This window comes from Etheostoma cragini, chromosome 24 (genome assembly GCF_013103735.1).
Source record: "Etheostoma cragini isolate CJK2018 chromosome 24, CSU_Ecrag_1.0, whole genome shotgun sequence".
Classification (NCBI taxonomy): Eukaryota; Metazoa; Chordata; class Actinopteri; order Perciformes; family Percidae; genus Etheostoma; species Etheostoma cragini.
In genome coordinates this window covers 7206861-7228407 of record NC_048430.1, presented here as the reverse complement: position 1 = coordinate 7228407, position 21547 = coordinate 7206861, and the positions used below count along the sequence as shown (strand labels likewise).

General features: G+C 40.5%; 3 protein-coding genes, 1 long non-coding RNA gene and 1 other non-coding gene across 5 annotated transcripts; 3 read left to right on the top strand and 2 right to left on the bottom strand.

Annotated features, from left to right (window-relative positions):
* The first annotated feature begins 382 nt into the window (after positions 1 to 382).
* LOC117939621 lies at positions 383 to 3197 on the top strand. Its single transcript, XR_004655634.1, has 2 exons — positions 383 to 1200; positions 1258 to 3197. It is a non-coding gene; the product is annotated as an uncharacterized LOC117939621 (long non-coding RNA).
* A 129-nt stretch (positions 3198 to 3326) lies between these two features.
* On the bottom strand, positions 3327 to 7745 carry LOC117939619 (dTDP-D-glucose 4,6-dehydratase-like). The gene is made up of 12 exons (XM_034865085.1): positions 7500 to 7745; positions 6935 to 7001; positions 6735 to 6803; positions 6487 to 6577; positions 6243 to 6391; positions 6062 to 6160; positions 5512 to 5571; positions 5234 to 5277; positions 4943 to 5108; positions 4802 to 4857; positions 4416 to 4513; positions 3327 to 4069 (listed from the first exon to the last, which is right to left on the bottom strand). Exons 1-12 carry the CDS (start codon positions 7544 to 7546, stop codon positions 3981 to 3983), a joined length of 1035 nt encoding a protein of 344 aa, XP_034720976.1. The 5' UTR covers positions 7547 to 7745; the 3' UTR covers positions 3327 to 3980.
* Positions 7746 to 8254: 509 nt separating this feature from the next.
* gpr180 (G protein-coupled receptor 180) lies at positions 8255 to 13226 on the top strand. The gene is made up of 10 exons (XM_034865084.1): positions 8255 to 8525; positions 9395 to 9538; positions 9667 to 9761; positions 10064 to 10169; positions 11020 to 11200; positions 11470 to 11519; positions 11670 to 11827; positions 11916 to 12113; positions 12197 to 12274; positions 12723 to 13226. Exons 1-10 carry the CDS (start codon positions 8387 to 8389, stop codon positions 12876 to 12878), a joined length of 1305 nt encoding a protein of 434 aa, XP_034720975.1. The 5' UTR covers positions 8255 to 8386; the 3' UTR covers positions 12879 to 13226.
* Positions 13227 to 15345: 2119 nt separating this feature from the next.
* Positions 15346 to 15427, bottom strand: trnas-cga. The gene has a single exon. It is a non-coding gene; the product is annotated as a tRNA-Ser (tRNA).
* A 732-nt stretch (positions 15428 to 16159) lies between these two features.
* LOC117939620 (small integral membrane protein 11A-like) lies at positions 16160 to 18588 on the top strand. The gene is made up of 3 exons (XM_034865086.1): positions 16160 to 16289; positions 17280 to 17500; positions 18076 to 18588. Exons 1-2 carry the CDS (start codon positions 16275 to 16277, stop codon positions 17466 to 17468), a joined length of 204 nt encoding a protein of 67 aa, XP_034720977.1. The 5' UTR covers positions 16160 to 16274; the 3' UTR covers positions 17469 to 17500; positions 18076 to 18588.
* The last annotated feature ends 2959 nt before the right edge of the window (positions 18589 to 21547 follow it).

The window sequence follows — 21547 nt, the reverse complement described above, 5'->3', positions numbered from 1 at the left end:
CCCCCCCCGCCTCAAAATGCCCCTTGGGCTCTGAACTTCTGCAGTAAGTGCAATAAAGATCAACTACTTGTGGCTTGCTTTCACTTTGCTGTCACCGAAATTCTCTGCATGAGCTTTGTTAGGGCCGTTTTCGGTCTGTGCACCGTTTAGGGTGAGAGCAGAAACTGGCACAAGTGAATTCAGCCCAGAGTCTGACGTGTGCACAGTGCCTTGAGATGACTGGATCACTAATATGTTGGTTAGGGCTGGGTATTTTTTCACTACAGATGAAATAAACAATTCCTTTTAATAGTATATGGAAATGAGTGCATGCAGTAGGAGCGGGTATGGCTGTGGCGTCACTGTACCACACTCACCCCCCCCCCCCAATAATGGTAAACACGCAAGTGTTGAGTGTAGCGGGGTGCGTTAAAGCATTGCTGCAAACATGTCAACGTTTAAGAGCTGTTGTGCAATTGATGGCATAAACAGATTCAGAAACAGTATTTAGATGTTCCTACATATAACCTCACAGGGCAGACAGAGTGGTTTTGGTGTCTCTTGCTGTTTGTCTTGTTCAAGTTAGTTGTTTGCCGTAGCGGGTCTGTTTTCACCACTCAGTAGTGTGGGAATCATGTAAATAAATCCTAACCCTCTACGGTAAGTGAGCTTAAATATAACATTTGTTCCGATCCCCAGCTTTACTAATCTAAAGTAGACTATGCTGAGTTTAAATCCTCTGAAAGAAAAGTTATTTAGAAATCCTGCACTTTAGTTTTTTGAGTATTTTAAAGACCTTTTTGATGCCTTAAATTTAAGGGGGATACCCAGCCCTAATGGCGAAGATGGTGAAGTTGGTTACACTGTACATAGCATTACCATGGCAACGGACGCACTGACACTGACTGTGTCACCATGGCAAATGATTTTGCGTCTTTAAGGTAACTAATTTCCCAGCAGGAGTGCTTTGATTGTCCGTGAACAATTTATGGTGCTATGCTCCCATTGCTGCGGCCTGCAGGCCCCTCTGTTGTAGAAATCCCATCGCGTTTTACAGAAAATACTTCAGTTACTTAGTTTAGTGTTCAACTAAAGTCTTCTGTAGTACATGTCCTTCAAAACCTCAGAGAGGTACGAAGGAGTGAGTGAGATTGTTTGAAGTGTAGCACAGTCAGGTGTCAGAAAGAAGAGGTTTCTCCATGGTTTAGTGTGTGAATGTGGGTGAGAGAGTGTGAGAGTGTGAGAGTGTGAGAGTGTGTGTGTGTGTGTGAGAGTGAGTGAGTGAGTGTGTGTACGTTGTATAGAAAGGTTCTTCCGGACATGAAACAGTTTTTTTGGGACCAGGTGGAGTCGTAGTGAACAGCAACCGTAGGAATCAGCTGTTTGCACACAGAGTTCTCGAGTCTACTTTCGCTGCTAGTTTGTGTAATTTATCAAGCATTTTTGAGAAATATTTATTTTTATAAGCCTAATACAAAAGTTGATATTTTACAAAGTGACTTGACCAAAAGACAGTAAACAAAAACACTGGCACTTGAATGTTGAATGTCATTGGTATGAGTGAAAATTTCTATTTTTCTGGGGTAGTGTGAGCTTTTTAATGTTAAAGATGCAACGTGTAGGGATTTCTCTTTAAATATGTCACCGTAACAACTTGTGATTATGTGCAAAATGTCACTAATGCCAAAACTGATTCAAATCATCCCAGAAATCCCAGTACACCAGTTCTCTGTCTAGGGACGATACAAAGCACCCCACGGTGCTTGCACATCTTGTCTTGTTTAACCAGACTATTTTAGCTGAACAAGTCCCCGCCTCAGAACGGTGCAGTTGTGCACTTTACATTTTCTGAAGTTTAACCTGGCTTTTGTCTAAGCAAAATTGGACCTTGAACACCTCTCTGAAAGACAGGAGTTATCTTAAGAGGTGGCAGTCCCTTGTTCTTACCGTTCTTGTTATATAGAAGAAATATTTAGTTTAAAACCCTAATTTGCACTCGCCACTTGCCATAACAGGGCTCTTTCCTTCTTGGTCAAATGCATAAATGCATAAAGATGTGCACGTGGAGTCACACGCGGCCACAGAGTGACGCACTGACAGTTTTATTACAGTTAATGCGACTGTGACATATTCAAAGAAACATCCTACATAGGTTTCCTTTTAAAGTCACATTGGACTCAGTATCAGATCCATAAACCCGTTTGTGCGACAGGTTCCATTGCCAATACTGAAAATCAACCATAAGCAGCCATTTGAATTGGCAAACAAAATTTGAGACAATACCACCATTATATGCCAAGGTTTGGATTAAAATAAAAAAATTAAACGTTACAATCAAAAGACCATTTTGTAAAAAAAAAAGAAATTTAAAAAAACAATAAAAAAACATGCAGTACAAAAAACAAGTGTCCAGATTCTCTCCAAGTCGGATGTTATTTTGTTTGGATTTTTTTTTTTTTTTTTCATTTGAGTCTTTACACTTTTCCTTCCCGTTAATACCCTTGTTGTGAATGTCTGGCAAGTGGTGATCTTTAAAGTCTTCATAACACAGAATTAACTGTGGTTCTATTGCTATGTTGTTGTGATTTGCATCTTTGCAGGTGCCTGTGTGTTGAGTGATAATGGTCATACATATAGGGGAGCGTCTGGCCAATCAGAAATGGGGGGGGGGGGATGCCCTGATGACAAATACATCCAGGTGTTTTTTTTGTTTTGTTTTTGCTTAACTTGCTGCTGAGCCAAATGAGTCTTCTGCCATCGTTTAGCTGCGGACATTCTGCAGTTATACAGAAACAAATTTGTCCATCAACAGTAGCCTTAATGGACCAGAATGCAATGCGGCCCCAGCAAAGCCACTCTCAGTGACATTTCAAAGATATGGTAGTACTAGTACAAGTAGGTGAACGATCACGTCTTGGGTGCCATGATCTTAATTCATGGAAACAAAATGGGGACACCAAATAAAATGCAACACTGCAGCTTTATTTTACTTTATATTTTATAAACTTAAAGGGTTGTTACAAAAAAAAGTGTTGTCAGATTTAGAATTGATTGCTGTTTAGTGACTTGAATTGAAGTATGATAAAGCCCAGTGTTGTAGCCATTGCTTACTGGCCAGACCCCTCAATGTGAACACACTGCACCTCCAGCCTGGTAGTTAGTATTTGCTTTATGTATTAGTTTAGCAGTTGTGCACGAAGAGGAGCACTGCACGAAGAGAAGAAAACCGTGCATCTATTCTGATTTTACCCCGAATAAAGGTTTTGATTTGCAAATGTAAAGTGTTTTGATCCATTTCTTCTTCTGTGTGTTTTAGAATTTAAATATCTGAAAAAATGTCATACACCTTGAAGTTATTAAATAATCAAGTTTATTTGCAGTTAGACACTGGACAATGTAAAAATCATCTCTACCATGTGTATAAAACAAATGACAGATGAATTGACTTTGAGGTCCATTCCTCACCCTTTCATTATCGGGCTACTGCTTTAAAAAAAAATCAGTTTTCTTAATCTTGATCAAATAATGCTTGTGCTGTAAAAGACTAAACCTACATTTGAAATGTAAAGTTGCACCTACAGTTGCTAAAACTTGCTACCCACCTTAGCTGAACGTTAGCAGGAGCTAGCGTTTACATGCACTTAAGCAACTGATTTACAGCAATTGTTGAGTGCATGTAAATGCGATACTTAGGTCTTATGTGTTTTGTCACTGTACATTCAGGATCTGTGTGATGCTTGTCAACATAAGCTGAATCCGTGATTCATATCAAAATAAAGTGCACTCATTTTCAGGTGTACCTTTGGTTGAAGGGAGGCTCTGCCTTCCTTTTGTCTAGCACTTTAAGGCCTGTTGGTCCAATAATCATCTGAGAATAATAAACTAATCTAACTATACTATAAAGCTAGCTGGTTTATATCATCATCTGTATTCAGAAGTTGAGGTAAATCGTCCGTGTCATGAAATAATTTGTAGAAAAGAAGTCACTGCGTTGTCTCTTTTCACTCCGCCTTTTCAAGCTGACTTTGGATGGGTTCTTGGTCCTCGCTTGCGTCTGACCAGAAGTCTGGGTGGACCTGGTACCATTTGACTGAAACACAGGAATTAATAGCACATTATAAAGAGGCAACCAATTGTGGCTAAAACCTGCATCTTTTGTGGATTAGCACTTTAAGATATGGAGAGATTTAAGGGCCAAAACTAAATAAATAAATGTACAATTGTATAATTAAATGTCTAAAGGTGTATATATTTATACTTTTAGGAAGTTGACAGATTTATTTAGTTCCCTGCAGTTACACTCTGGATAAATAAAAGTATAAAATATATACACATTTAACTATATAATATATATTTATTTCTTTAGTCATGGCCCTTAACTCCCCCCACCCCCCATGTTAATGTGCTGGCCTTATCTGCTCTCTTTACTACTGTACCCGTCTGTCTGATGCCTTCAGCCCAGGACACCTCTGCTCTCCAGCCTAGCTGCTGCAGCTTCTCACACGTGATTGGGTAGCGCAGGTCGACGTGCGGCCTGTAGAGCAGAGGTCAAAGGTCACTTTGCTCACTGTCCTGATAAGATTCATAACTTGTCAAACTGGCCCATCGCAGGCGTGACATTTTATGTGAGAACTAATGCAACGTTGATTTTCTGATATCAACTTTGGGGCGGCTCAGTGGCAGAGCGGGCACCTGTCAGTTGGAAGGTTGGTGGTAAATATTTGTTTGCTGCTATGTTACAGTCATAGTGTTAGTATTACCAGTAATGATTTAGAATCTCGAAATTTTGCATTCATTTTTTAAACGGCACAAGTTGACTCACCTGTCAGGCACAAACTCGAGCCAATCTTTTACCTCAGAGTCCGGCACTTTCTTCACCTAAAAACACAAACACACTGAGTTTTGTGAACATCTGCTACTTCCCCCTACATGTTTAAATTAGGAGCACAGTTCCTGAACCCACCATCTTAACAAGTTCCCCGGCCAGTTGTATGATAGGAATCTCACAGCTTGTTCCCATGTTGTAGATTTCTCCCACAATCCCTTTCTCCAGAACCAACAGAAAGGCGTTGATGGCGTCATCGACAAACAGGAAATGGCGGGATTTGGGCAGCGTTCCCTGGATGGTGCTGCGGAGGAAGAGGAACCGAAATTTGAAGCTGTAGTTGGTCAGTCACGTTTTTCTATTAATGTCAAAATACCGAAGCCGGTCTCTCAGCAGAACCTTTTCAAATTAAAGTTCAAAGAAGCCTACCATTTCTTGTTCCTTTGCAAGAGCGTGAGAAACCTCGGAATGACCTGAAAGATCAAGAAGACGATTGTTGGCTTAACTGTTTAACTAGTGTGTTTAAAACCTGCAAAATCTGCATTTTCAACTAAAGATTAAGTAGTTCACACTTAGTAAAAAAATACCTTTTTTTTTTACACTGCAAGGGTCTTGTACACGGCCAATTGTGGATATCCAAAATGTTAAATTGTAATAATTTAGACCAATCAGTGATTAATATCTTAAAGGACGTGTGGGTGCTGTACCTTCTCAGTGTACTGCCTGGGCCCGTAGATGTTGTTGCTCCTGGTAATGATGATGGGAAACTGGTAACAGATACACAGAGCAGTATTTAACAAACAACTGTGAGGAACAAAACCTGGATTTCCCTAACCCTGATACAGTGTATAAAAATGCCCATCACAGTTACCACAAGCCCGATGTGATGTTAGGAAATTGCTTGTCTGACCAACAGTCAAAAACCAAAAGACAATTAAATTAAAGCTTAAGCGTGTCCCTTTTTGATAATAATTAACATCCGTTACATTGGTGGCTGATACCATGAGTACTGATACTTAGAATTACTCATGGGGGGCGACAAAAACTACGCACTATAGCTTTAATATCACGCAAGGCAAAGATAGGCAGCAAATTCTCATAATTTAGAAGCTAAAACTAGAGACATTTTGCCATTTTTTGCTTTGATTATCATGTGGATACATGCTATAACACAGGGAAAAAATCCAGTGCTAAAACTTTACAATGAATGTCTTAATAACCTTGTCATTTAGAAGCTAGTACCCTGCCTTTGTCTACCTTATATTTGTCCCAGTAGGATTGGACCAGGTACTCAGCAGCTGCTTTAGTGGCAGAATACGGGTTAGAGGGCCTCACTGGACTGCTCTCATCAAACACCTGCAGAAGACAAACACCCAATATCAAAATCACTAACCATAATTCACCCCCCGCCCCCCTAACTAAATCACTATTCACTGACCTGGTCCAGACTGGCTCCGTACACTTCATCAGTGCTGACGTAGATAAAGCGCTGTGGCCGGTGTCGGGCCTGATGGGCGGCTCCCAGTACAACTCTGGTCCCATCAATGTTAACACGCTGGAAACTAGACGCAGTTTCAAACGACCTCTCTGAGCGGGGAGAGATAAATAAAAGGACTGTAGTATCAGAGGCTGATTATTAATAGAGCAGCAGCTCACAAGTGTATCCTCAGTTTGCTGCTCACCGACATGTGTTTTGGCTGCCAGGTGAAAGATCACATCGATGTTTTCTGTGTTGAAAATGTGATTAACCAGCCGTGAGTTACACACATCTCCCTGTTAAAGAAAGGAGTACATTTAAATAGGTATACTACTAGTATACTACTAGCTATTGTAATAGTACAAATGTCACTGTTCCCCTTAATGGGCCTAAACTAAACCTTTTGTTACTGCCTGCAGCTACATGATCTTCTATTGATTGATAGATTCTCACCCTGATAAAGGTGTAGTTCGCTCTGTCTTCAACACTCTCCAGACTCCTGGGGCTGCAGCAGTAATCCAACTAGAAGAGATCAGACAACGAGCAATGCAAGAGTACATACAACATACTGAGATTATGTACATGTATTTATTCTTTCATCAATTTGTGGACAAGGACAGTGTTGGAGCTACCACACACCAGAGAAGACTTACATAATCTAAGTTGATAATCCTCCAGTCAGGGTGCCTGTTCACCAGCGAACATACAAGATGGGAGCCGCTGGAGAGAGATGGGTGGACATATATACATTTAAGACTTTCCTTGAGTAAAAGTACTAATACCACACGGTTACAAGTAAAAGTCCTGCATTGAAAATGTTACTTAAGTAAAATTATTTAAGCAGATAAATATACTTAAAGTATTGCAAGTAAAAGTTCTCATTGCAGAAAAATCCTCACATTTTGGGTTGTTTCATTTCCAATATAACGTATCTTATTAATACAGTAAACACACTGCTTATTGACTATTAATCACTAATTAGGTCAATATTATAACAGATGCCTTTGTTTAGGAACGGAGCTGAACTCATTGAAGCCCACTGTAATGTACATTAGTGTAACAGAACTAAAAAAAAACTGGATGGAGATAATTTGCTTTAGGGGTCGTGGTCTAACGTTAACTGAACAACGAGAGAGTTTATTTTAACGATTACTCGTTATGGATAACTTTAAGTCATTTATGTATCATCATCAGTTTGAATCCATTACATAAACTCACATAAATCCAGAGCCTCCAGTCACCAGAACAGTCCTGTTGAAGTCCATCTTCTGGTCATCACAACACTGAACACCGGCAGCTTTCTATTCACCTTAAGGTCTCCTTCAGATATAATAACGACATATTAATCGTTTTAACTCCCTTATATATAGATATAGCTAATAGGTAGCAGCACGTCTCTGTTTGCCTTACACTTCCATGTATACAGTGTGATTTGCGACAGTCACCGTCCATTGTACGGCAGTGTTGACACGTTGAAAAGGGGCGGGATATTTATCGAATGTAGAGGGGCTTCTACTCTCTGATTGGTTTTGGTACATGAGGAAAAGATATACGGGCTTTTTGATTGGGTGAATCCCAAATCAATCAAACTGTCAACAGTGCCGAGTTGACAAGGTGTCAAGTGAGTTACAATGAACATGCAACGTCCGAAAAACTATTTTCAAAATAAAAGTGTTAGCTAAACATATAGTTAAACTCTTATTACCAGGCTATTTAAAATAGCAGGTGTTTCTTGAAGGTCATGTATTACTGCTTAAAACCTCATACTGAATCATAAAGCATACTTTTAGGAAATACAATAATGATGTTATGCAATTCGAAGTACTATGACAGGCCATCATATATTTAGTTTTATCCGAAATTAAATATAAAAGTGTACCTCAGTCGATGTTTCACGTCACTACATCATACACCTCGGTGAGCCCCAAAGTGAGACGTAAGCGTTAGAGCTTTTATTTGAGTGCAGAAGCAGCTGACTTCTGGTTTCATCCTGGCTAACTTTGACTAACTTGGCGCAGCTAAGCTAGTTCACTTCTGGCTTCGTGGCTCATTGAATGGAAGAGCTAACGTTTATTTGTCGATAACGTTGAACTGCATAAGGGAAAATGTCGTATTTATTAGCCACATTTGTGGCTATATTACTGCTCAGTCCGGAGGCTTGTGGGAAAAGCGTGACGGGACTTTTTAACAGCGAAGCAGCGAGACAGCAGAATGGCCAGTTCATCACTAAATTTATGTACCAAGGTAACGTTAACGATACTTATGTCATGATGCCACCGTGTCAAACAGTGTCAGCTGTGAGAGGGTTCAGTATTCATTTTTAACATGGCGTGATGACGATGTGTGGATTCAGTTTACTTCAAGATTGTTTTTCGCTTTTCTTTATCTGCCACTGGCTTACCTAGAGTGTCATCATCACTTTACCTCTTACTGCACTGATGAATTTTAATAACCTCACTGTGCCAGTCCTGTTTCTTTCTTTGTGCCAGTTAATATCAGAGATACATAACCCCCAGTGCCTAAGAGTGAGGTCAGAGGTCAGCTACAGACCTCATTGAACTGGTCTGGCTCCCTTTCAGCAGGGTGGGTACTCGCTGTAGGATTGGCTGGTAAAAACTTGTGAAGCCCCTGGCTGTGTGTGCTTCTCTCGTCCCAACTTGCAAGAGACTAACTGTAATTATCTAATATGCCTGAAGCCAGACCCGTGACATAATCATCAGAATATGATTCTGAAACACAGAGTGTGTCCAGGGCCTCCTGAAGGCTACATGTTCAACTATTCCTCTGGTTTGTGCTCACTTAATTGAAAATGTGTTTGGCAATTAATTGCTATGAAGAGAAACTTGAAAAGAAAAACAACACTAATTTCCAGAGCCTGAGGTGACATCTTCAAATGACTTGTTTTTCAGACTAAAACCCCAAAATATTGTATTTACAATGATATAAAAATCAAAAACACTATGTCATGGTTTGGAAAATTGCCAGAAGAGTCAGAGTGCTGTTATGTCTTCTGTAGTGCTGTAAAATGCACAGTAGATGTGAGAGATTAAACAGCTGTTGTTATGAAATCGAATGATTGAATAGTTTCTCTGAACCTTGTCCTTTTTCTGTAGGTGATAATGGTCTGTTGGTGATCCGGCTGGACAATTCTGCTCTGGCTACGGAGAAGGAGTCCAGAGTGCTGCTGTATAAGGACATGGACTCGAGCCTTGACAACCTAAACTGCTCCGAGAGGCTTGCTAAAGCTCACATCCCCGGTTAGATCCAGTGTTTACTAATCCAGAGCACTGATCTCTGATATGATGGATGTGATGCAGCTGGATTGATTTTTATCCTCTTTATTCTTTCACTTCACCTCATTGGCTTCTTTGTCTTCTTTCTTCAGTTTCTCTCAGGGATCAAGAACACAACCAGACGATCCCTCGCCAGTCCTCTCCCACAGCCTGGCAGGCCCTATATGCTGACAGATACACATGTCAGGTAACCGATTGCTATGAAACTAACCCCTCCTTAAACATACATGGACATTAAATTTGACCACTCCTAACGCTTAGTACAAAGGGAGGATGTGTTTCAGGTTCTATTAGCTGCTGTATACACCTGGATGAATGTGAGTGGATGTTTTTAGTCAGCTGGTAGCCAAGCAGCTGATGAAAGCCCCTGATGGTGAAGCATTAGCATTTAGAACAAACCCATCCTTCGCATCCTGTTTCAGTGGTTATATTAGTTCTGAGAGCAGTAATTTGTTTTTTCTTTTCTCTTTTTCCCGTCTGTCTCTCCAGAAAAATGCAGTGATTCCTTCCCACTCTGATCTCAGTTTCACCATCTTGTTGTTTAACGCCGACTCGGCTGGAAATCCTCTGGAGCACTTCAGCGCAGAGGAGGCAGGTCAGACACCCTGAATGGTCATGTTACGACCCTATACACAGAGAGTAACCATTGATGTAAAAATAACTGAAAGAAGGATGGGAGGCGCTTGTTACAAAAGCAGTAGTACAATTGATCAATAATAATAAATGTGCAGCCGTGCATTACAACCATTGAAAACAGAAACAAAGCCAGCTTGTCACGGTCAGGAGTTGAACTCGGATATGGGAATATCTACAACCTCAGTTGTAGGATACACTTTTCCCAAGACTGCTATAGAGAAGAAACCTGTCTTTAGCCGTTTTACGGATTAAAACCAGACAACTGACATTCAACTAACACTAAGCACCGCAAATGCCTAAACAAGTGTTTGATTTAACAAAACTACAAACAATCTAATAAACTCCTCCAGATCCCGGACGAGACCCCAAATATGTTAGGACCCTATAAACTGAGAGTTAGCCTAGCTCTGCCTGGCTCAGCCTTCCTACGTCCTTTTAGCACACCGTCTGGATTTGCGCTATATTCTTGGGTTTTCTCCGGCTAAATCTTTGGCAAAATACAAATCCCTACGTGGCATCACTACCGCTGATATAGGCTGTCAGACATCAGGACATTTTGTGTTTTGCAGTCAAATATTAATAGATCATATTAGCGAATCCCATGTCCTGAACTTTTCTTTCACAAATATGCTTGAATTGAGGGTTTTATCAGCCTATTTTGTCTAAATAGTTTTATCCATATCCACTGCTTTGAAATCTTTGATACTCTTTAAAAGATGTAGGAATTGGTTCTGAGGAATCTGCATAATTCATGTAAGAACAAAAAGTTTCCACTTGACTCGTTTTTATTCTCTCCCTCGCTCTCCCAGGTCTCCATAGTTTTTACTTCCTCCTCCTGCTGGCCTACTTCATAGCCTGCTGTATCTACATCCAGCCTCTGCACCAGGCTCTGAGGAAGGGAGGTCCTATGCACACTGTCCTCAAAGTGCTGACCACCGTGCTGGCGCTACAGGGCTTCTCCTCTCTCTGCAACTACATCCACTTCGCCAGGTAGAATCTGATAAAACTGCGGGGACGCAGGTTTGAACCCAGATGACGGAGCCTTTGAGCAGTAGTAGTAGTAGTGTTTCCTTCTCAGATTGTCTTCAGTGTAATAGTTTTTAGTCCTAAAGAGGAAAAAATCTCAAGCATTTCACAAGAAAAAGCAACACATTGAGAAAGTCTGACATTTGGGAAGCAAAAAAACATGTTTTATCTATCTTGTGACTCATTCTGTACCTTTTCGGGTGTTTCCTGTTCCCTCTCCTGGTGTTCTGCAGGTATTCCAGAGATGGTACTGGTATTCCTCTGATGGGCAACCTGGCAGAGTGTATGTTCCTCTTTCTTAAATATGTCCTACATTATGATAATAAATATCATAAATGCTTAGGAAGCTTGATGTAATTATAAGAATAAGACTGTAAACAGACAAGAAATTATTATTTGCCCTCTTCTTTTTCATATCCTGTTTCCTGTGCAGTCTGGGATATGGTGTCCCAGGTGTCCATGCTGTACATGTTACTGAGTCTCTGTGCGGGCTGGACTCTGAGCCGAGGCAGGAAGCCTCAGTCCAGACCTCTGCAGTGGGAACAGTCTCGGGCGTCCACGGCTGTTGCTGTTGGCGGAGTCCTTGTACAGGTACGCGGGGTTACTCTGAAACTGGATTATGCTAGTATATCAGGGGGAGGGGGAGTTGAAGTTTAAAGTGAAATTGTGTCATTTCCAGGGGGCGTTGCTGCTTTGGGAGCAGTATTCAGAATCCGAGAGTCAACATCACAGCTACCACTCCCCGCTGAGTCTGGCAGGTGTCCTCCTCATGGCTCTGAGAGTGGGCCTGGCCCTCCTGCTGGCCTCTGTCCTCTACCAGATCATCTCCACCGAGCGCAGCACCCTGAAGAGGGACTTCTACCTCTGCTTCGCCAAGGTAAATCCCACACTACCGCATCCTCAAGACACACAAATAATACCCGACAGTCCTTCAGGTGGTCTGCCTTGTCTTCTCTGCAGGGGTGCTTCCTGTGGTTCCTGTGTCATCCCGTCCTCTTCGTCACGTCGGCTATCTTCAACAAGCACCAGAGGGAGAAGGTTTGAACATGCAAAAAAAAACATTTTAGCAAGGCACCACCATGGAGTGGTGCGTGAGACTGATCGATTAGCCCAAACTGGAGTTTTCAGGTACCATAATGGCAGTCTAAATCTTTTGGTGAGGACAGTGACCTCATACCTAAAATTGAAATATGTTCCATAATCTTTTAGTTCAGAAAAAATACCAAATGTTACTAAAGTTAACAGGTTGGTGCAATATTACCCAGTTGTTTTCTAGTTAAATGGCTGTAGTTTTGGTCCTTTTGTCTGACTTTAGCTAAATAATTCTCGCATTTAGCACCAGTTGGAGACATTTTAGGGTACTTGCATGTATATCTGGGGCTGTAGTTTAGGATATTGTATTTTAAACTTGTTTCTCTGCCCCCAATGGGCAAAAAACAATCCCCAGGCTGTCGCAAACTCTCTACTTTGTTGCCCCTTTCTGTAGGTAGTGACCATCGGTGTTATCCTCTGCCAGTCCATCTCCATGGTGATCCTCTACCAGCTCTTCCTGTCACGTTCTCTCTACTGGGAGGTCTCCTCTCTCTCCTCTGTGTCTCTGCCACTCACCATGTCCAGAACGAACCACAGGGGGCGCTACTGAGCACATCCACTCTCACGCTTCTGAGCGAGGGAGAACATTCTACAACACAGTGTTAATGTCCCAGTGTCTCGGGGGGGGGGGGACACATCCTGAGCATGAAGACAGAGAGTGATGTAACACCGCAGGGTCTGCTCTCCTTCACTGTCACTGTTTCCTGGGAGAATGCTATTGGTTAGAACGGGTCCCAGAATGACCAGAGGAAGATACATACAGCAACACCCTACCTCTAGTTACCAGAGCCAACATCTCCATCACTGAGCAGGAGGAAAGACACTGACACGCTGGATGTCATAGTAACTAACAGCCAAAGTACAATTTGACTTACGCAAGCATGTTAAAGACGGATCGGCAAGATTCAAGATTTTAGGATGCAATGAGAAAAAAAAGGAGAAGAAAAAAGGATTGGCTCTTGGTGGAACAAATGCAATCTTTGTGCTCTTGGCTGTGAAAATCACACTTTTATGTCTAAAAGAAAAAGGCTGGTATATTATTCTTATTGTCAGCAAATCCCAGGAAAAGCCAAATCCAACAGTAAGTGACTAACATGTCACCCATGCAACAATGTGTATATTTTTTGGTTTTAAGATACTGTTTTTGGGCATCTTAGGCCTTTATTTGACAGGACAGTTGAAGATATGAATGGGGGAATGACATGCAGCAAAGGGCCGCAGGTCGGAGTGGAACCCCAACCCGGGCCTGCTGCGTAAGGAGTAAACCTCTACATACAGGCGCCCGCTCTACCAACTGAGTTATCTGGGTGCGTAACATTGTGTTTTTAATATTTGTTGGACAATAATGCAGTTCTATGGTGAAGAGAAATGCAATATATCAGGCTTTGGCTCCACAGATAAATACATTGTAGGGCTTTTCATGGGTTTTATTTACAATACAAGAACAGATTGATATGTGTAGGTTAATGGATCAGTATGTGTTCAGATTGATATGTGACTCTGAATTAGCCGATTAAGGTGGAGAGACAGTTGGGTGGGATCAAAAGATGGATAAACTGAAGAAGGTGGAAGGATGAATAAAGTTTGGAAAGATTGTTACAGTATGTGGACAGGTGAAGAAATAGATTTCACCAGTTACCTAAATTAAAAGGATTAGTGAGCCAACAGATCAGTGTGTGCTCCCTGTACATGACGGATCAAGCTGTACTTTAAGTTACTTCTTCACTCTCAACATAAATATGAGCTGACAGCATGTGAACCTTTGACATTGTATAAACTGTATGTAGCTGGAGACACACTGCATGATCTTTGATTTTTCATTCACTGAACCATGAGCTGGAGCACACTACCTGGGCTTATGATTTTCCCAATTTCAAACTAACACTCTTACCTTTTCTGCCTCCAATTATTGAGCCCTGGTCTAAGCCCACTATGACTTCATGTGAATGAGGCTCATTACAGCATTAGTGTTGCATGGAAGCCCAGCGAGAACAGGCCCACCGTTTCATTTCTTAGTTGACATATTTCATATTGTGGAAAAGGAAATTCCACTTAACAATGTGACTGCTGACATTGAGCGTTGACATATTTATTCATTGTGTATTTATTTTTGCAAGTTAATATTTGGAAAGTGAATGTTAACTGGGCAGTATGTACTGTGCATACACGGTGTGTGGGTGGAAGAGAATATATTTACTATACTGTATATTTAATTTTGTCCCACGGGCCACTATTAGAATCATAATTCTTATTAGAAAACAACAAAATAAAAGGCCTCTGTTTGAAATGTGTGTACTAAACTTTTACACCTCAAATTGCTAGATATGGTTAAAGTTTAATTTAAAAACAGAAAAACAAGTGTTCAGTCATTCCGTTTTTTGCATTATGCACTCTCCAGTTTCCATTTATTACATGTATTTATTTTCCGATTCAACCCCAACTGTGGAAATATAGGATCTGTGATCATTACCACTGTTATAAAGTAACTGTAATAAAATACATTTTTAAGGTAACCTAGCTAATCCTAATTGCTTGTGTTGTTATGGCTAATGTCCTTGGCTCTAGATGCAAATCAGTTCACTGTAGCCTTGCCCTTTATTTACACTGCCTGCTCAAAGTAACCCAGTTTGTATTATCTGCTCCCAGCTGGCACACATCAGTTTAAAATATATAATGGAATGTCATATGGTCAGGTCTGTTTCATTATGGGAAAAATACATATAGAGGGAATTATTTATATATCAGTTAGGTTTGGATTGGTTTCAGTAAGTCCTATCTTTTTCTTTGTTTGTACATTTATTTGCCAGGCAGCTGCACAAGATGTGTTGAATGCAATCACTGAATCCCCCAGTGAATAAACTGTGTCCATCTTATCTGTGTGGACTGTTCTTACAGCAATTTTAAATCTGTGTGTGTAAAACCACATTCGAGTTTTAAAACCTAAATTACAAAACGTATATTTTTGGTATGGTGTCAGTCAAAGCGACAGTTTCTTTTCCTTAAACAAAATAAATTTTCGTCACGAACAGGATTCGAACCTGTGCGGGGAAACCCCATTGGATTTCGAGTCCAACGCCTTAACCTCTCGGCCACCGTGACTACGAATATAGATGCGTGTGTTGATAGTAATATATAATAGCACATATGCGGCCCACATCTCTTTCATTGAGACTATTTTAAGTTTGAATAAGTCTAATACATTGGATAAAACACAAATAAAAACACCAAGTTAGCAACATCAAGAGTTGGCATGTTTTGTATTGTTGGTAAAAAAAAACGATTTAGCGAGTAACGTTAAGAATGTATTGGATTTGGTAAAAACAGACGCACAAAACGACTTCATAATACGCGGAAGCGCGGTGCACACAAAAAAACGTTGATGTCAAGTCAGCCATGTGTGATTTGTGATTGTTTTGTGCAGAGGTCTTGTTTCTAAGATTTGTAATCTTTAGCTGTGTATCATGAGCATAATAACTATAACTGGATCTGAAAATATGTGAATAGAATACATGTTGCCAGGGATCCAAAAACGTTTAGCTCTCCATAAGGCTTTTTTTGTTAAATGATGACAGTCTCTCTGCGCGTTAGTGCTACTGTAACGGATTAGGTTACTTCCTCCAAAAATGGGGGTAGTTTGTCACATTTCGATTAAATTCAATGGGAATAGTCGAAAAGCATACTGCAAATCATTTAAAAAAAATGTTCATCTCATTATTCACCTTTTTTTTTAACTTAAAGTGCTTTTATATTAACGCCACAATCACGATCAACACTACATGAATATATTTGAGTCCACGCGTTTCTTGAATGCAGCGCAGCCCACGTCTAAACGTAGAGTGCATTTCGATTGGCCTGTGTGTCACTCACTACAAGCCCCGCCTCCTTCAGAGGAGCATACTTATCTGGCTGTCGCAGTGAACAATAAACTTGAACACCAGACGCCAAAATGATCAACTGGAAGGTAAATAGAGTCCAATTTATTCGTTTATAGATATATTATGCGTATTTTGTTATTTTTGTAGCCGTTTCGTAAGTTATTTTGTGATAGGCTAAAAGTTAGGTTGTCTCTGTCAACTACGTAGCTAGTCCTGTGGCTGTCCGGCGAACACGTACGTCTTTCCCTTTAATTTGAATTGGGTTTTGTATATAGACAGTTAAAGAAAGCTTCCGTACAATTGACAGTTAACGAAAGATTCTGTAGCATAGACAGTTAAGGAAAGTTTATGTACCATGGACTACAGCGGTTACTGCCCAGGAGTCTGTGTAGTAGTGACTATTTCTGCAACAAGGTCCAGCACATAGAAACGCCGCTCCATTTATTTTCTTTCTCTCCGTTAAATGAAGCTGCATTCAAATGTAGTCGGAAATATCAAAATATATGTAAACGATCTGACGGACAACAATCATTGTGAAATATTAAGTCTACTTGTGCTACATTGGGGATTACAAAACCTAGCAGGATATCACACAAATGGGCCAATTAAGTGACACTCTTACCACCCTGTGTGCCAATCTTTAGCTAGTGTGTGTGTGTGTGTGTGTGGGGGGGGGGGGGGGGGGGGGGGGGGGGGGGGGGGGTTCTCTGTTTCACACACCGCCTCTCCTCTATGGGACTAAATTAACTCCCACCTCCCACTTGAACAGCTGAGGCCTATGTTGGATAAGAGGAGAAGGGGGAGAAACATCTCCAGGATCCCCGAATGTTCCAGAGCTTTTGTTTTCCATCTGTCATGTCCTATTGAGTAGTCCCAAAAAGTCAGCTTTGTCTATTTTAGCTAGGAGAAAAAGTTGTGTCCTGTAGTCAGTGGTAAAGCTATGTCTGGAATAAAAACAATATAATTAAAAGGAAAATGGTTATGAAATCAGAGCAGCTGTTCGGTGTGAAGAAATGTGCACTGATCTGCAGAAACATGCAAAGCCCTCTTCAAACATGAACTCTGTCTATCCTCAGGCTTTGGACAATGTCCCCCTCCTTCTGTACATCCTGGCCCTGAAGACACTGCTGCTGTGTATGGCGTTTGCCGGGGCGAAGATCTACCAGAGTAAGAAAGCAGACCAGGCCCTGAAGAAGCAGCAGGAGGAGAAGAGGAGGCTGGCCCAGCAGACGCAGGAGCTCATAGACAACAAGAAGGAGGACTGAGAAGAGAAGAGAAGAGAAGCTGCTCCACACAGGTAGGCTACTGTCATAAAACTGGCAATCAGGCACTAGTGAGTCATTTAACATACTAATTTACAATCAGCTGATATGTCTTCAAATCTGTGAACAGGTCTCTGGTCACAGAGCTGCTAAAAACATCTGAAATATTGGAGATATGTTTAATTATTTTACTTTTTATCACACATACAGCAACTCGGCGACTGTCTTTTTTTTTTTTTTTTTTGGTCACATAGCCACACACTCAGGCCCGCCGTAGTTTGGTTTTGCATCCCATCCCCTCCATCGATCAAGCTAGTCTGAGTCAAAAGACGTCAACAGTAACAATCCTCCAAAATTGTCTCTTCTGTAGTTTTATCTGAATGTGATATTTACTGTGTATAGGGGTCAGTGTTTAACCAGTCACCATCCACTGTTGCACCCATAGAATATCCATGAACTGCTCTGCTACTTGCACGGATATGAACATGTATTTAAAGATCAGGCTCATTTTTCGGCCATAGTGGTCTTTTCAAAGAGGTGACAAATCCATCGTGTTGACAGGTTATTGATTGGGGTCCGTCCCACTAACTTCCCTCTCTCTCCTCTCCAGGGAAACACGTTACCGACCTGAGGAACCAAACCACTTACTCCGCACACGAGCCTGTCGCGTCTGACTGTCGGCAACAGGAGGACCTTCCTGTGCTTTAGGAAACTGTGGTTCCAGTACCAGTTTTATATATTGTGTAAATGTTTGACTGAACCAGATTTTTATGAAATTAAGATATAGCAATAACCATGTGGTCTCACTGAAGTGAGACTAAGATAAGGGGACTGTTGAACAGAGATGACCTTAGTAAAAGAACCACAGCAGAGTCAGTTACAGAACGTCCACTCCTTTTTGAGCCTCATCTTTTGTCTTGTCAAGATTCAACACTAATAAGCTTCACCTTGTACACCGGGATAGTGGTAGAATCAAATCTACATCATTTTTAAGAATACAGCATGGTATTTATTCTGTAATATTCTTTGTAATTTGTGTGCCAAACTTGTGTAATTACATTAAATAGTTTGTTGCACATGGTATTTTATTGTTCTGCCTCAATTTCCCAGACTTTCTAGGGGGAAAGACCCTATGGGTACTTACTTTAGCAGTGTCACTTTGTCTTAAACTCTGCCGTAATGGAGTGTTCCAGCATTCTGATTTCTGGTCAAATAGTTCTTAGCCATTTTCCTTATGTGTGTTTTTTTATTTATATATATAATACATATTTTTTAACTACATGATTTATCATAGTTCCACACACGGGTGTCGATAGCAGTTTCTATTCCTGGCAAGACAACTGGTCTATTTTATGTATTAAGTACATTTCCATCCTCAGTCTATACTCTTCTGCTTTGTTTTTCAGAGCTGTCTCCGGTGAAGAAGCGAGAGCGCCCTCTGCAGTTTGGAAAGAGAAGTAAAAAGCTTGAGGCACACTGTTCCCCGGAGGTCTCCCATCCAAGTACTGACCAGGCACGACCCTGCTTAGCTTTATAGACATTAGTAGTCTTATTATTTTATATGTAGGTGTACATGTTGTTTTGAAACAAGACACATCCTTTTGCTATAAATGAAAATATTGCATAGTTTGGCCTCTCTGTCCACGTCACACTATGCTAGATTATACGATATAGTAGCACTGATTCATTAGGGCTATTTAGTGAGCAGCATGTTCATGTGGTAGCAGAATGTTTCTATGAATGCACACAGGTTCAAGATCAACATATTTAACCCTTGTGTGGTCTTCATATTTTTGTTACACAGTCAATATTCCCAGGTCTGGTGACCCACCACATTATTAGGCTTTTAAATCAATACAGCCTTTTACAACGATTCATGTAAAAAATACATACTAGATGTTTACTTTAGCTCAATTACCAATGATATATACATCATATATGGTTCATAGATGTCGTTAACCCCTGTGAGATCACATTTATGATCATATAATTTTTTTTTGTGTGAGAAAAGCAGGAAATTGTATTATAAAAAAAATAGAAACATGAATTTGGATAATTATTGGTGTTTATTTCTTAGAACTTAATCAGAACAGGTGAAAGTGCTTGAAATGGAACAATGTGGTAACTTTGTGTGGGAATAGCAGTTGCAGAAATACAACCTAGTTTCATAGCACCTACATTAAAATACACTGGGGTCCAGTAGACCTGGACACCTCACATGTAATAGTTATGTGGCGGGGTGGGGGTCTACAAGGGTTAATGGGCTAGTTAGTGTATTTTATTTCCGCTTCCGGCCAATAACACCCTGAACACGCTCCATCTCAGACCAGGGTCGGGTCTGGTCAGTAGGTCTACTTGGATAAGAGACCGCCTGGGAACACCGGGTGCTGGAAGCTCCTTTTACTCCTTTACAAACAGCAGATGACGTTGCTGCTTCTTCAATGGAGAAAAAACTGGAAACGATTTAGTCATCAACAGGCTAAATAAAGAAGAAATGCAATATTCAAGTAATAACTCGTCCACGATGTGAAGGACACTCTCCTTGTTTGTTACTTTTCAACAGGATTATCATTCTTAGCCTAGCCTTCATATTTCAACCTTATTTTTTACACTCGACTGCCTTTTCTGTAGCCACTTTTAAGTACTTGAGCTATGCACTAAGTATTTATGCAACTTTTTATGGCTAGCCTACTTACCCTCTACATTTCAGAGAGCCATGTTTAAGGCCTACATAGTGAGCACTTTACAGATCCAGCTTTTATACAACTATGATTTAAATGGGATGCCTTGTTAGGCCCCAGTGAAGTATTTTTTTACAGTTGTCTTGCTACTAAGAAGTCCAGAGACCCCCTTCCTGTCTTGATCATCTCGAGGCGCATCAACAACTTGATGTTCTTGCTGATCGCGGCTCTTTAGGAACCTTCTCCATAAAGACGGATGGATGGCGTGAGGAAAAAGGAAAGAGACTGGAGGAAGACAACAGAACCAACTGCACTTTCTTGTGAGTTATAGGGTCAGTCAGAGGCTGAACTGAGACACACACACACACACACACACACACACGCACACAAGCACGTGTCACAGCATCCAAGTGGTTTTATACAGATTATGGCGTTTAGTTTTGATTTTGTTATACTTTTCCTACTGGTCAGCTGGAGGTAATCAATGCCACCTGTGAGATAGCCACTTGCCTTGATTTCAATAGGTTAGACCTAACCAGTGGAAATAAATAGAGAGGGGAATAGCCTAAATAAAGGGGACATTACAGATGGAGTAGGCCTTGTTGGTATGATTATAAATCTTTGAATCTGTGTAGCTGAAACCGTTCGCTCATTATTAAAGCTAAGGCATTTTGTGTTATCTTTTCAGATGATTTCTATTTTACTGTTTGATGTTTTTAAGCCATTGAAGACCCGGATGGACAGACTGTTCCACTTCAGCAGTGCAGGAGAAACTCAACCTAAAGAGGAAGGAAACCGGTCTAATACTGCACCTATTTATAGATGTTAAAGTGGTCAATAAAATTCAACAAACCAAATATTTTACACACACCGCATATAATTGACGTTATTAAACATTGAGAAGCAAAAGCATTGGAAATGTAATAAAATCCTAGTGGGGTAGTGGAAAAAGTCAAAATAAGCCATGGTATAGTATGTCAAAATAAGTAATAAAAACCATAGTATAGTATGATGAAAAAAAGTGGCGTGTGTGTGTGTGTAAAACAGGTAACTATGAGATGACTTGTTGTGATTTGGTTATTTTTATATATATATATATATATATATATATAACAAATGTAATTGAATTGACATATTTAACACAACTCCTCATTGAATTTTGAAAATATGTTGCATTTCTTGAAGTAAAGAAAAAAAACAGTGAAAAAGTTAAACAAATCATCAGTAAAAACACCTAGAACTTTTAGATTACCCTTTTATAATTTTTTTTAAATTCAGAACACAAGGCAAAAATACAAGACCGGCTCACAGGCCGCAACAAATTAGGGAGATGCGCAGTCAACTTAACAATAATGAAGTGACATTTATGAAATAATAATGCAAACAGGAAGGGGAGGAGGT